Consider the following 16,362-nt stretch of genomic DNA (forward strand, 5'->3'; position numbering starts at 1 on the left):
ATAAAAAAATTAGAAAGAACAAAAATTGACTCTCGGCTATTTAGTACAGTTGGTAAGGGCAACCACTATCAATCATCCCTCAGAAGCAATATCGCTAAAACTCCTTAGTAAAGAGCTTCCTGTCTCTACAAATAAAAACTTATTTCCTTCAATGTGGTGCAAACAAGAGTGTGCAAATTAATTTTACATGAGAACATCACTTGTTACTTGAGGACTTAAATATCGGTTACCTAATCAAAAAACCACCGATCTACTGAATGGCGAAGCGGGATATTTTTGCATTATGCTAGCATAGTGCAAAAATATCACGTATCAGAAATCTAGAATAACTGATATACAGGAATTAATAAAAGTCAGTATGATGCTCTCATAAGAGCAATGTGTTTATTAAAATAAAAGTTATAACTGAACTCACCTTCTTGATTCTTATATTCGCCGACGATATTTTCCGCATCTGCATCACCCTCGTCATCATCCATGCCAACTCGCTTGGTCAGGATGAAGGGACCAACACTACAAAGCAAATAAACAAAAGAAGAAGAAATCATTTGGGGTTAACTTTGTTGTTTTATCAGTTCGCAAGTGATGATTTCAATGCCAGGACTAAATTTGAAATAAACAATGAAATAAAGTAAGAAAAATCTATCATAAAAGACATAAATATACATACATTTAAGTATAGTTAGATTTGCGGAAACAAGATGGCGTTAGTTGTCTTCCATATACTAGTTGTGACACCTGCATAAAAGCTCTTCATTTAACGCACGCCTTTCATAAACTCGCCATAAAATGAACAGCGGGATAAAATAAGCCAATTTATTAATTTGTGTTAAAACTTCGCTTTTTTTTTAATCTAATACAAAGAATTTTCCTTAAATGCGTGTGATTACTAGTTATCTTAATAATTGTCTTAATAATGACGATAAAATAAAATAATTCGAACCTTCTCGTACAGTTCTTTTTTACTTTATTAATTAATCAATACACGGATTTAGATTATTATAACAATGAATTGTATGGGGAGCCTGTGTAGCTCAGTGGATGTGGCGTTTGCACACCACCGCGCTAGGCCGCACGAAGGAAGTCTTGGTTTCGAGTCTAGTCGGCGACTAGAGGAAATTTTTCTAAGCCTTTTTTCGACCGGTTCCCGAGTTAGTCGATCTCTGGCACGGGCAAGCAGGTTTTTCCTCCCGGAAACTCGGGTTTTTCGTCCTGTAAACTCAAGAAAATCGACCGTAGAACCCACATTATTTCAGACATTAAATATATTGTGTTAGGGTTAGAGACCACGAGATGGCGGCACATTTCAGCCGTCTCTCTTCACTGCGTACCGCTTAATTAGTGATAGCCTTGGGCCATCTGTCTCTGATTGGGTACCAGTGGAGATTGAACTGCCCACTCAGTCTCCAAAAGTTAGATAGGGCTAAATGGCCTCGCCTACTCCCGTATATACGGGAATAAAATGGCGTTAGCTGATTTTTTTTTTTTTTTTTTTAATTGTATGGTAATTACATGATCATGTAAAAAGAACGGTAAGAGAAGGTTTCTAAATATTTTTTGTCGTCATTATAAGATAATTCACCTCAACAAGCATGTAGTTGAGAAAGTTCCATTTTTGGATCGATTTCAGTTCACGCAAGAGTGATGGAAGTTAGTTCGATGTGAGCATCCACAGAAAAGGCACGAATTTTAAACAGATTGCTGTGAAAAATGATTGGAGTGTGTCTGTGAGTCAGACGGAGGTCATCAGCAGAACATATTTTGAATTGATATTGGATTGATAGCTACGAGAATGGAAAGGAACTTTTCTAGTGGTATAGAGGTAATGTCAAGTTCTCTGGAGGTTGAGGAAATTATGAATAGGATTAGATTGTTTCAGGAAAAGTTAGTTTAAGCCAGCCCATGAAAAGAAATAAATATTCTCAAAAGTAATGGAAATTGAACAGAGATCTTTCTTGAGAGAAATAAGACTGCACTGGGTTTTTATAGCACTGATGTTCACGAGGTTGTCCGTACCCCCACTGAAGAATAGCAGGAGGATTTTGGACATTGGTTACAGATGAACTTGAACTTGGAAATGTTGGAGCACTGAAAAGCTTGTCAGATGAACATTAGCAGTTCAGGTGAAGTCTTCTGCAAATCTATAGATGTATTTGAGGTCAGGGTGAAAAGTAAATTTACGTGTAAGAGAAAGAAGATGGACAAAACTATTCAGCCTTGCATAGTTGGCATTGAAGGGGGAAAATTGGAAGAGATGAAGCCAGTCCTGCACGACAAGTAATGGACAGAAGAGGAAAATCCAAAGTGGATGGTAGACCCTAAGGTAGTATTTCGTGAAAAATTTTCTGCCTATATTTTTATATATTTTTGTTGAAGACAAAACTCTCAGACCTCTTTGAATCAAGTATTTCCCATGCCACTTTTCTTACCTATATTTCTCACTCTTCAGTTTGACCAATCCGCCTTCGATGCTGTCGTCCACCTTCCAGTGCACAATATCAGCATTGACTTCAGCAAACACAAAGGGACAGTCGTACTGATGTCCGATCTCCCCACGACGAATAGCCTCTAGAGACGCAGGTCCCATCTGGAATACCTCTAAAAGAAACAAATACAATACTCATGAGTATAAGTAGGACAGTGGGGAGTTTAATTTTCGTCATTATTTCCTGCTAGATAGCTTCAAATGGTAACGTGAAGTTAAAGGTAAAGTTAATACGTAATTAACTTTCCAGATGAATCTATTATTTGTCAAAAAAGAAAACAAAGTTTACAGGGTGACTTTAGAACAGCACAGTTCGATGCAATGCAGATAATGCTTGAAAAAATTATCGGGTTTTAAATATTACTAATAAGCAAACAGTTGTTTCGTGTCAGAGTGATGACCTGTGTCACTGCTACAGAATAAAGAGCTGTTTGAATGATGCCAGAGTCATACGTACCTCCACTAGTTTCTTGAGGGGTGGCATCCACTGCTTGCCATCCTCCATATCCCTTAGGCAGATCAGGTCGGGCCATCCAACAATCATTCCACACGTGGAAGTTCCTGGAATTAACAAATCAATCAATAACTAAAAAAATAACGAAATCAACTGAAAAAGAAATTCTTCAAAATTAAAATCAATTGGATCGTTTAGGACATTTGGACCTCTTGCAGTGGATGTAGCCTCTGCAAGATTTCTCAATCAAAAAATGAAATAGCTAAGCGCACAGATCGTATAGTTTATCATCTGTCAACGAAACACAACCCAGTCGAAGAATAAAATTAAACATACATAACACACTGGACACATAGCCTTACTTGTTTCTGATGTACTTCAAACAACAAAAGTATTGTATTCATTTATTTTATAGCTGTTTCGTAATACATATAATGCTTACCAGATGGAGTCACCTGTCATCTCTTCGATTTCTTCGTTGTCTTCATCGAAATATTTATCTATGGTCAAACTACGATCAGTGTCGTGAGCAGAAACGAAGTTGGTTACTGTTCGACAAGGGATTCCTAAGGCACGGCAAACTAAGAAAAGTAACATATTCATATTTATTAGTTAACTAAATTATAATTGATCATATGTATTACTTGTAATTTAAAAATAAACATATTTATTGTAAATATTCGTCTAGTACCAAATATTAATAAGAGATGGCGCTACATAAAGAAAGGCTATAACACTCAGGTTGGTGCAGGAAATGTACAGAAATGTGAAGACAAGTGTTCGGACCTGTTTGGGACAGACAGAAAGTTTTCAAGTAACAGTTGGCTTGCATCAAGGGTCAGCATTAAGTCCGTTTCTGTTTAATATTGTGATGGAGGTGGTAACAGAGGAAGTGAGAGAAGATGCACCTTGGACAATGTTGTATGCAGATGACATCTTGCTGTGTGTAGATTCAAGAGAAGAAGCGGAAACTAAACTGGAAAGATGGAGAAAAGTACTGGAAGAGAGAGGTATGAGACTGAGCAGAAGTAAGACAGCGTATATGTGTTGCACAGTGGGCGGCGCACAGGAGACAGATCTGGAGCTGGAAGGAAATGTCATCAGGAAGGTGAGAGACTTTAGATACTTGGGTTCGACAGTGGAAGAAGATGGAGGAGGTGAGAAGGAAGTGGGATGCAGGATACAAGCAGGTTGGAGGAACTGGAAGGAGATGGCTGGAGTGTTATGCGATAAGAGGGTGCCGATCAATCTGAAAGGCAAAATTTATAGGACAGTAGTGAGGCCAGCTATGACATATGCTATAGAAACTGTGGCCCTGAGGAAAAATAACATTAGCAGGATGGAAGTAGCAGAGATGAGAATGTTTAGGTGGATGTGCGGTGTGACCAGAAAGGATCATCTGAGAAATGACTATGTCAGGGGAACAGTGAAAGTTACGAACTTAGGAGCGAAAATACAGGAGGCAAGGTTGAGATGGTTTGGTCATGTGATGAGGAGGGAGGACGAATATGTGGGAAGAAGGGTCATACAGATGGATGTGCAAGGAAGGCGGAAGCGTGGGCGGCCAAAGTAGAGATGGAGGGAGCTGGTAGAAGAGGACTTGAAGATGAAGAACTTGGATGTGGTGACAGCCCAAGACAGGAAGGTGTGGAGGAGACTCATAACAAACAGTGACCCCACTTAAGTGGGAGAAGCTGCAGACGAAGAAGAAGAAGAAGAAGATAACACCATGCGAAATAAAGTTGAAACTGAAATTTTAAAACTGTTTATTGAAATCAACAAAGAAACATAAATTGCACGTAAATATAGGACGAGTTGGAGCTGAAAATTTAATAACACTTAAAATTAAGAAAACAAACATAAATTGCACATAAAATGGTAAATAACCATCAATAATATTAAAAACAATCCTAATGCGAAGGATGAGCCCGGTGTGCTGCTACCAATTTATTGATATTTGGCTCAATATCTGTCAGCAGCGTTCTTAAATCACCGCGACAGCTATTTGCAGTCGGTTTCATTTTTTGTTAAAAGATTATCGATCGCAATGAACCCAGTTCCATTAAATATGATGATGGAAATGCGATTAAAAACTTTTTACTACAGCCCACAATCCAGGATGAAGTATGGGCATCTGCTTTTGCAACCAGAACTGTTGGTACCCGTTTTTGAATTTTAATTTCAATTCCTAATTTGTTGTTACTTGTATTAGTTTATCTTTGTAATTTATCTTCTGTGTTTGTACTCGAAAACGTGCCCAAAACCTAATCGGGTATTTTCATTTCAAGAAAATCTTTAAATCGTTGGTTGAAATCCCAATGAGCAGTCTACAAGTGCTGACAACAGCTGAGCACGTCTTCATCACATTTTTCCACTGTTGATAGATTTGGAAACGGGCTGAATTCCCCTCGTCCTAAATTTCGTTTGTACAGGACAAGTTTGGAGACAAACGCGGAAATAACAGCTTGTGTTTTTATTAAATTCACCTCATCTCTTTGGAGCTGTAGATTTGTTTCATTAAATGTGTTAAACAAGTCGGTCAAATAAGCTATGCCAATTATTTTTTACAAGAAATGGTATTAAAATACTCACGTGAAACCTACTGTTTAATTGGAGCAACAATCGTTTGTTTGGTGTGTAATCCATGTAAGGTACCGACTGGGTATCGAATATGCACTAAAATTTTTATGCACTACACCAAATTGCTAACTGCTTGTCACACAATTCAGAAACAATCTAAAACTGATTTCATACGTCTCAAGTCTTTATAGTTTATACAGTGAACAAGTCATAACATGCATATGCTCCTGACAACGCGTATTTGACTTGTAAAATCCCGATCACTTGAAAGTTCCCTCCCGCTAACACTTTGCATACTAAGATCTATCGTCGGACTTCAACTCCGATCGGCTGTAACTTGCATTTGGTACGTTTCCTTGGAAAATAAAGCAACCACTACGACCTTTACTTACGTTATACAACAGATATATCATCAAAATTTTCGATGCTATTTTTTTTCAGCACTTAATTTTTGTCGTTTATGCTTTCACCGTCCCCTTACTTCAATTCAATTCATGAGGCCCAACCCCCCCGGGTCGTTTCAGCGCCCCCCAAGCGGCGGTACTCCCCACTTTGGGAACCCCTGCTCTAGAGAATTTTTTAACTTTGTTAGAAATATTGAACAATTTATTGTAACTTAATTTATAGCCCAAATAATTTAATCTATAGAATTGCTGAATAATTTTATTGCTATTGCTATTTTAGTTAAGATGGGTAGTTTTCCTTTGAATGCCATAGTTTTCGTTTTTTTTTTCTTAAGCGATTGATCTATATTATTGTTTTATTATTAAATTCAATTTTATATACAGATTTTTGCAGACTGTCCTCGGTTGTTTCGTATATAACTTAATCATGTACAAAGAGTAACGTATCCAAGATAAAATCATTTCCTATTTGAATTCCATTTGAATGTGAAAAACAAAGGATCTTTCGGAGTTCGATAAAGGTCTTATTGCGGGTGCCCGTCTGGCTGGAGCTACGATTTTTTTTGAAAGCAGCCGAGCTCACTGGTTTCTCAAAAGATGAGCTATCCCGAGTAAAATAACCCACATGCTTGTCTAAGAGGCGTAAATGGGGGGTTCTAAGACAGTCTATCAGGAAAGAGATCGTTGTCGTCTGAGAAGGCTTACGGACAAACAGAAACTTCTTGTGTGCAGCAGTTGACCGAAGCATTTAACGAAGGCCGTTCTCAACCCATATCACACCGAACTATGCGCAGGGAATTGAAGAGGATCGTTATTGGCAATCACATGCCTACATGAAAATCGTTGTATTAAACGGAAGTTTCTGATTCAGTGGGTGTATGTGTAGCTCTTTGAACTTCGCTAGCAATAAGAGAAGAAAAGTAAACTAAATGACTTTAAATTGAAATTTTCAAGTGCAAATGAAAATGGATTATACAACATACACAGGCAGATTCTCTATTACTCTTGGTTGGAAAATATTCTTCTAGACAGCATAATAAGAAGCGAATGAAGAATTTTTTTCTTCTTTCCTACAGTCTCTACACGCCAATACCCCAATAGCACATTAGTTCCACCTGTAGTTAAGAAGCCTGTTGATGTGTTCTTAAATAGCTGGAGAGTAGTCGAGTCCTTGACAAAACAGTAGGAAGAAAGTTGTTCTGAAAACAGAAGTAAATGGAATGAAAGAAGAGGAGAAGTTACTTCAATAAATGTGAAGCTTATCTGTGTTAGAGAATTGTGATGAGCTTTTGTCTAGAAAAACCATTCATCACAAGGAAAAAGGTGCGATCTTGAATGGAGATGTAAATGTTATTGAAGGTGAGGGGAAGTGACGTGTGATTACCCACGTGCTTAAAATAATTTGTTCACCTTCTACTGGAACCAGAACGCATTCTTTTAGGTGCGTTCAACAAAATTGCTATCATCTATTTCGATTACTTCTTTGTACGTCATCTCTACGTTTCCAACAGCTGCAGAAGGATTTTATTCACATTTATTATGTCGAAATGTTTACTAAACTTTCTCGATCCTTCTCGGTTTTGGCTCCATTTTTGTGTCAGAAAAAGATTTAAAACGATTTCTAAATCAGGCTTCAAATATCACTAAACTGTCTACAGTTTATTGTTATGATGTCTTCACCACAAAGTCTTTAAAAAGGCCATAGGTTTAATAGTTGTGATAACGGTAATATCTCCAATAAGTTTCGTAGTATTTTTATAATTCTCAGTCCATTTTATCAAATTATACAACGGAAGTCTTTTATTTTACATACTTTCTTATATTGCTAACAATATTTGCATTTATTCCCATTCAATGAGCAGCCTTGTTTTCTTTGTTTTTCGCTCTTTGCGTATTGGTTCAAAATCCTTTCTTCAAAACGGCACCAAGCGAATGATCATTATGGTTGACTTTAATTTTCCAAACATTGATTAGGCAGAAGAGAAATCTCATGATCAGAAAGAACAGAAATTTATTGAATTGTTGGGAGATAACTTTCTCAAGCAGCATGTGAAAGAAGGAACTCGAGGTCAAAGAGTGTTGGATTTGCTCATAGCATCAGAAGGGATCTCTGTCAAGAATATTTACCATCAATTGGTGAGAGGGATCATGCTGTTCTTTCTTGGGAAGTATCTACTTGTATTGAAGCTCCAATTAAATCAGGCTACATGCTGAATTACAAAGCTGGAAATTATGATCAACTTAGAAGAATACTATCTTTGGTCCCATGGTATCAGTTACTGAATGGAAAAAATGTCAGCAATGCATGGGAACCTTTGAAAAAGTGCTTGAAAGAGGCGGTATCTGAATGTATCCCTAGTGTTCGAAGAATAAATAAGTTGGGAGTGAAATGGATGTGCAGCCTTATTAGGCAAGAGATCCACAAGAAGAAGATGATGTGGAAAGAATTTCGTGAGATTAAGAATGAGAGGAGTTATTATTATATATATATATATATATATATATATATATATATATATATATATATATATATATATATATATATATATATATATATATATATATATTGTGAGGACAGCTAAAACGGAGTATGAAAAGAAATTGGCCATGCAAGCTAAAGGCAATCCAAAAGAATTTTATCGTTATGCCACAAGCAAAAGAAAGAATGAATGTGGAAAAATAACTTTATTGAATGCAGATGGTACACGAGTGTCGGAAGCTAAGAAGATTTTTCAGTTAATGAGTGCTCACTTTGCTAAGATATATCAACCAGGAGTATGCAGCATGGTGCATGGTGCTACTACTACGTTAGATGAAGAGCTACGGGTTCATGAAAATGAGGTTGAAAAGCTTTTGCATAACCTGGATAAGAATTTGTCAATAGAGACAGATGGAATATCTGCCCGTTTGTTAAAGGAATGTTCAGCTGAATTGGCTAGGCCTTTCACACATTTGTATAACTTGAGTCTCAGCTCAGGAATGATACCACAGGAATGTATGATAGTTCAATTGCACAAGGGTGGTGCAAAAACTGATGTGTATAACTACCGACCTATTAATATCTCTGGCGTGGTAGTGAAGATTTTAGAGTTGGTAAGAACTCGCATACAGAAATGGGTAGACAAGCATTCTATACTCTGCAGGGATCAGCATGGGTTTACTAAAGAAAAGTCATGTTTTAGCAATTTGCTCATATTTTATAACAATGTTACGGCATAGTTTGATAAAGGGAATGGATACACTATGATAATGTTGGATTTTTCTAAGGCATTTGATAAGCTGTTGTGTAAACCACGCGATAGGCTTTGTGTAAACTGGAGAATATGGGACTAAAAAATAATCTATTGACTTGGATCAAGGGATGGTTGACAGACAGATATCAAAAAGTGGTATACAGTGGGTGTTACCTTAATTCTACCAGATTTAAGGAAACCAGTGGTGTACCGCAGGGTTCATTCCGTGGGCCATTATTGTTCAATCTGTACATTAATGACATCAGGCAGTGTCTAACATCAGGTGTGCAATTGTTTTCCGATGATGCGAAGAGAGGAAGGGCAATCAGGGATGTTACTGATATTCAGCACTGACAAAATGATTTGAATAGACTGGAAATCTGGGAAAACGAAAATGGCTGTCAGTTTAATGTTAGTAAGTGTAAAGTTCTGCACTTTGACGTGATTAGAGTTCCAGCGGCATATTATATTAGCGGAGTTATGCTACAAGAAACTGAAGAGGCAAGGATCATGGTGTATTGATGGATAAGAATTTAAAGTTCAAAGGTCACATAGCAAACATTGCAAATACAACTCAGAGGATAATTTCTATGCTGAAGCGAAACTTGACATGTAAGAATAAGGAAGTAATTTTGCCTCTTTATAATGCTTTGATAAGACCACACCTGGATTATTATGTGCAGATTTGGTCTCCTGGTTCCAAGGGAATAAAGAAGCTGTGGAAAGGGTGCAAAGAAGTGATACAAAGATTACATCCGTATTATAGGATTTAGATTATGAGTACAGATTGCGAGTATGTGGATTACAGACTCTGGTTAAAGGAGAAAGAGGGGTGATATGATAGAGGTCTATAAACTTTAGAATGGGTGTTATAGCATTTCAACTGATGAAATTTTTCGTTATATGGAAGGCGGGGAGAGAACACGGGGGCATCCATGGAAGTTAAATTTATTTGCGGTCAAGAAAGGGGTAAGAGCTAGGTTTTTCTCCCAGAGAGCAGTGAGTGAGTTAAATAATTTGCCCTTACAGGCAGTGCGTGCATCTAGTGTGAATGAATTCAAGGGAAGGTATGATAGCTGGGTTGGGTAATTTACAGCCTCCCTCGATGAGTCCTTGACTCCCTGGAGGGCTTAGATAATAATAATAATAATAATAATAAAACACAGTTAGTCATTATGAACCCTCTTCGTCCACTGCCCCTCCCCACCCTCCGAATGGCTATAATTACTAGTTCCGTCTATGAAAAGCTGAACTCTTTCATGAGCGAGTTACTGTCCAAAGTGCGTTTTACATTGCACACCACCAAATATATTCTATTTGTGTAAATGCTCACTATGAGCACCCTATCAGTTAGTGCTATTGTACCTCTGTCCTCTAGCGCAGTGCTTCCCAAACTTATGGATGTCAAGTCCCCTTTGGAAAAATTGAAATATTTCACTTCCCCCCTCGAAAAAAAATCGTAATACAGACATATATTATTATAATATTTATTGCATTTATATTCAATACAGTTTATATTCAAGATTTTGCGTTTGTAATCTTTTTTTGTATTTCTTATCAATACCTTTGAAATGAAACTTGTATGTTTATTCATATATTTACTAATATTCATTAATCGCCGAAATAAGCAGGAAGCAAAATTTGTGAACCAATGTGTGATTTTTTTTTATTAAAATATAAAAAAGAACAAAAGAGAAATAATAAAAATTAAATACGTTTCTTTTAAGATTAAAAAAAATCTACTTAGTCTTAAAACACTTTAAATTTGTTTTCATTATTTCACGGCCCCCCTCAACAAAACTTACGGCCTCCAAGGGAGCCCCGGCCCACAGCTTGGGAAGCGCTGCTCTAGTGCACACCCTTCGCATATTACAGAAACAGCAGTATCATCAAGAAACAGAACTGTCTTGCCCATGAATTGACCGAAGCGGTACAATCGCTGATTTCGTCTATGAAAAGTTGAAACTTTTCATGAGCGGATTACTGTCAAAATTGCATTTGTTTATTAGGTCGCATACTACGAAATGCCATTCGTTTATAAATGCTTGTTCAGTGGGCAAATCGAAAACGACGCCACAGGTAAATGGGAAACCCCACGTAGGCATGACGTTTTTAAATGGTGAACATGGAACTGCTTCTCACTTTTCAAAAATGAAACGAAAATAAGTAAATCTTCTAACGCGATTTCAATCCCAAAGGGGAAAGACACTTTTAGCCCACTCGGTCTCTACTTTTCACTACAGCTAGATTGAATGCACTCCTCCACCCCATCGTGCAAAATATCAAAGTTAATGTTGTTAATAGCACCGTTCTCATTACTCAGTTTAAATAAACGAAACAATTGTAAATGATCGATTCTTACAAGTAAACGCAACTTGCGTCGATGAGCATGCGAATGAACAACCCTCACGAGTACTCACCCGTAGTGCTAACCCCCGCGAAGACCCAACACTGTCCGTACTTCACGGGCTCCAACCCTTCTCCCAACAGGTACTTCTCCAATATCGCAGCACTTCCGGTCCACATCCAAGGTGCGATGCCATCCTCGTATTCTCCGGACCAGTTGCCCACCAGAACTCCCTTATCCTCGTCCTCACTGTTCACCTACAAACAATCATAAAAATAAAGCTTAGCTGTTATTCTCTGCGAAAAGAAAGCAATAACTTAATCTTTCTATTTATATTAAAGTTTTGTACTCTAAAGTTAATGAATTTGAGTAATTTAAATTACATTAATATCAATCTAAGCATCCTGGTTGTCGTTTAATTAAATTGACTACAGTTTTGAGATTTTTCGCACACCAAAATGATTTTTTGTTACATTCAAATTTAACAAATGTATAATCATCTGCTCGCTTAATGTGGGATATCCCAGAAACCTTTGGTGTTATGACGTAATAAAATTTCTTTGTTAGTACATTTTATGTCGAGTTTTATGACAATTAATAATCGAATTAAACGATTAACATTTCTGACCTAAAGGGTGAAGCAAAATGCTTCTCATACTCCCCGCTATCTGATAGGGAAACAGTGAGCGGAAAAGTTTATGAGCCAATTGCTCGCCCTGAGCAGGCTGGAAGATTAAACATCAGAATTACATGGCTTTTGGTCTTTTAAGTTTGAAGTAATCTGTTGTCTCGTAATTTGCAGCTAGTTGAACCAATTTGTTAGGATGCATAGATGCTTTTGAAAAGAACTTTGTTGCTATAGTCTGCAGGAAAGTGTAAATGTAGGGGACATCTGTGTCCCGATGAAGTTGCAAATTTCTGACCAACCGTGGAGAGTTTAGGATCATTCGTAGACATTTATTTTGCACTCGTTGTAACTTGAAAATATTAGTATCAGCGGTATGGCTCCAAGCCGGAGAAGCGTAAGTGAATATAGGACGAACCATCAGTTTGTAGATAAGTAGTTTGATTCTGGTGTTTAACTTACCGTTCCTGTTGATTAGAGGATAGAGTTGAGCAATGGCTTTTGAAGTCTTTACACAGAGAGCCTTGGTAGGGCAGCTGAAAGTTAGCCTTCTGTCCAGTAGTACACCAAGGTATTTGACTTCTGTTTGCCACGGGATTTTTGTGTTAAACAGGAAGATGTCCCCTTTAGGAAGAAGCCTGAGCAGGCTTGAAGATTACCCAGAAGAGCATGGCTATGCTCTTCTGGGGATTCACTTGCAGTCTCCATTTGGAGAACTATTTTTCAATCAGTAGTAGGTTTTCTTGCAGTTTTTTGATGGGAAGATGTGGCTGTAGAGATCTGGCTAATATTGCTGTATCATCCGCGTAGAGGGCCCTGATAGATGACAATGGATTGTGTGGGATATCAGCCATGTACATGGAAAACAGAATCGGTGCTATTAAGGATCTTTGTGGGACTCCAGCAAAGATACCTTTCTGTGCTGATACTGTACCGTTGATCTTGATTTGCATACGCCTGTCAAAAAGGTAAGATTTAATTAGGTGACCCATTTCCATCGGTATTCCAATTGAGATCAGTTTAAGCAGTAATCCGAAATGCCAAATTTTATCAAATGCACTGGCTATGTCAATTGAATACAATTGATGCCAATTGTATTCAATGGAGATGTATTCGACTAGTCCATGTATCTGTTGTGTGATACTATGGAATTGACGAAACCCAAACTGCTCTTTAGGAAGAATGTTTAACTTGTGTGTACGGAGGCTTGGAGCTGGTAAGAATAACTTTTTCTGCGATTTTACCCAATAGAGCCTTATATGAATTTCGATTATAAAATCATTTTACTTCATAAAAAAACAGAATAATATTTTTGTTTTATTTCTTTATTTGTTTTTATTTAATATTTAGTTTTATTTATTTATTTTGATTAAGGAAATAAAATAATTTTAAGAAACATTTATTAAATCTTATTAATGTTTATTATTAAATATAAATAAATAAAAGGAAAAGCAACCCTTAAATAAATAAATAAAATTGTCTTATTAATAAATTTCCTTGTGATCATTACATTTAAGTAATAGATATTATTAAATAAAAAATTAAACACTGAAATAATGGCAAAACATCACAGTTCATTCCGAAGTATTTTTAAAGCTATGCTTTCAGTGGAAACTTTTTCCACCGCAAGACAGACAAATCGGCCAGAGAATACGCTGCCTCCAACGCCTTGTTAATTGCTTCAGCCGTAATTACAATCTTACATGGCTATTAGAAGACAACAAAAATGTCTTCCCTTACCAGTTTCGATATTCCTCTGACCACCGTAACCGGGCTTGCTCTTCCAGTGCTGTCGAGACCCGTGTTCTCCAATATGAACATGGCTGCTGGCAGAACGCTGTCTGTAAACTGGAAAGAAAGAAGAGGCAGTTATTCTTCGGCGATTTAAAACTGAATGAGCAGTAAATAACACGCATTCTGCAGGAATTGCAGTTAGATTAAACAACGTGTAATGGAGAAAATGTATCATTCTAAAATAAACTTGGAATGGTGGAGTAAATGAAAGTTACAAAACTCATAAGAAACTTATAATGTGATTCCTTCTGTTTCGATTATTATCCTGCTATTATGTTTCCTTAATTTTCATTGACTTCTCGTAGTACTCTTCAAGGTCAGACGTAACACCAAATGTTAGTATTACGTTCGTATTGTTCACAATAGATGAAGCCACAATCGACCTATCTTTTGTTCGCGTTTTAAAGATTGGCAGGGAAAAGAAAACATTTTGATTTTTTATAAAGTCAGTTTTTACTGTCATGAAAATGAAAAGATATTTAATCAGATTATCTTCTACGAATCATGGCAACTGCACAAATAATTCAGAAAGGAATTTTGTAGTTGAAATTATGCGCTTAAGTTAATAAAAATGAATTCTTTTTTACTATAATATTATTCTATTCTCTTATATTATCTTCTTTAGACTTCCCTCGGAAACGCAGACAACAATCACGTGGTCTGAACTAAAAGACAAACAAATATGCGTGCACACATTAAAATATGAATAATGGCTCATCTTTTGAGAAGTATTGAATAGCGAATTAATAAACAGGATTTTGCTTGAAGAGTAGTGAATGAATACTATTCATTGAATAGTATGCATTTCGGGAGTGGATAGCGAGTACATTAACATTAAATATATTACAAAAGAAAGGTATCAAATACATTAGACAGTTAAAAAAAAATCGTCCTCCCATGATGAGTCTTTACTCTTTGGAGGAACCTAAAAATAATACTAATACTAAAAGCAAGTCAAGAACTGCAGCAAGTTACATAAGAGAATCAACAATAGCAATATGTAAAAATAAATACAACAATTTACTTGAGGGCGCTGTAATCGGCTTGTGAAGAATTTGTATAAAATTTTCAATTTCCTATATTTTGATTTTTTTTTTTTTTTTTTGTCAATAAGCATCTAGTTATTGAGATTTCTCAATTTTTTTAAAATATTCTCTTTTTTTTTTTTAGAAATATCTCAGTTCTGCAAGATTAAGTCGTTGTGTGTATGTGTGTTAAACGAATATATATATATATATATATATTATTATAAAAATTATATAAAAATATATGTAGTCTTTTACCTACTCACTGCTCTAATATGAGTATACTGTATATTTCACATAGATTATATGAAATGAAATATAGTGTATACTTCATTAGACATATGGAAAATACGAAAAGAGTTGTCTGTTGTAATTTCGTCACCCTTCAAGTCTAGAGATCGTCGGTAGAATAAACTCACCTATCAACAATGACTAAGGTTGAATATCGGTTGTCTGCTCATTTCCAAAATTTACCGCTAAAAACCAGAATAAAAGGAAGTTCAAGAATTTATTTATTTTATTTATTGCATATTTAATATAATTTATTAATTTTACTTTTCTTCAGTTTCGAAAACAAAGCAGGGTTTCCACTTCGAAGCAAAAGGGCTTAGTTTGGTTATACTATTGGGAAATTAGGAAAACCGAAGTAGGATCCGACATCAAGAAGTATAAAGATTAAATATATTCTCAAGAATGAAGTAAATGTATTTCTTTCTTCGATAAAATACAATTGATTAAATAAAATTTCTTTAGGAAGTCCATAAATAAAAGCTACCTGTCCATAGATCCATCTGCGACCTTTCGGTTGGCGCTTGGTGCCATAAAATATCTTTCCCACGTCATTTAAAACATATTCTCGTCTCCATTCTTCATTTTCCATATATACAGAGTCCTCTAGAAGACAAATAGACTTCATTGTTTAAAGTATTGAGAATATTGACAAAATATTGAGAATTAAGTTAAAAATCGGACTAATTTTGTTTTTATTTTCCGTCGCACCTTTGCACCAAGGGTTGAAGATAATGTAGACATTATCGTCACATCTTCTTATCTCAGTGGGGGCCGCATTCGGTGGGGAATCGGGTGAGTAAGAATTGATCTGCATCTTCCACACCCCCACAGCCACTGCAGCTGGAATCTGGATGTGGACTGTGAGAATGGCGCCGCTGTGATGATGGGTGCGTACGTCCCACAGGTGCTTGTCTTTGGTGAACGACTTCTCCTGGCTAATTGGTAGAATGATCATCGTCCCCTTGCTGATCGAATGAGGTTCTGGCCCTAAAAGTTAAAACAAAATGACGTTCATGCAACAATCTAGAATAATTAAATAAATAAATCCGCAAACATCTTTTATTTCCCAAGGGTCGTTTAGCCTTAACTTACTTTTTGAGGACTGGTAGGCAGCCAACTGATAT

The 16,362-nt window shown here is 36.5% G+C and overlaps 1 protein-coding gene across 1 annotated transcript in view; it reads right to left on the reverse strand.

The window, feature by feature from the left end:
• LOC150103628 (hemocyte protein-glutamine gamma-glutamyltransferase-like) overlaps nt 1–16,362 on the reverse strand; it is a 41,857-nt gene that overhangs the window by 7,279 nt on the left and 18,216 nt on the right. Inside the window, exons 4-11 of the mRNA XM_090397692.1 lie at nt 15,947–16,225; nt 15,723–15,841; nt 13,869–13,976; nt 11,577–11,760; nt 3,382–3,520; nt 2,943–3,046; nt 2,430–2,598; nt 416–513 (exon numbers count right to left, since the gene is read on the reverse strand). Of these exons, the coding sequence (XP_090253818.1) occupies nt 416–513; nt 2,430–2,598; nt 2,943–3,046; nt 3,382–3,520; nt 11,577–11,760; nt 13,869–13,976; nt 15,723–15,841; nt 15,947–16,225 (1,200 nt within the window). The remainder of the gene's footprint in view (nt 1–415; nt 514–2,429; nt 2,599–2,942; nt 3,047–3,381; nt 3,521–11,576; nt 11,761–13,868; nt 13,977–15,722; nt 15,842–15,946; nt 16,226–16,362) is intronic.

This window comes from Typopeltis vanoorti, chromosome 9, assembly GCF_054136105.1.
Source record: "Typopeltis vanoorti isolate ZY-2024b chromosome 9, IOZ_Tvanoo_1.0, whole genome shotgun sequence".
Lineage (NCBI taxonomy): Eukaryota > Metazoa > Arthropoda > Arachnida > Uropygi > Thelyphonidae > Typopeltis > Typopeltis vanoorti.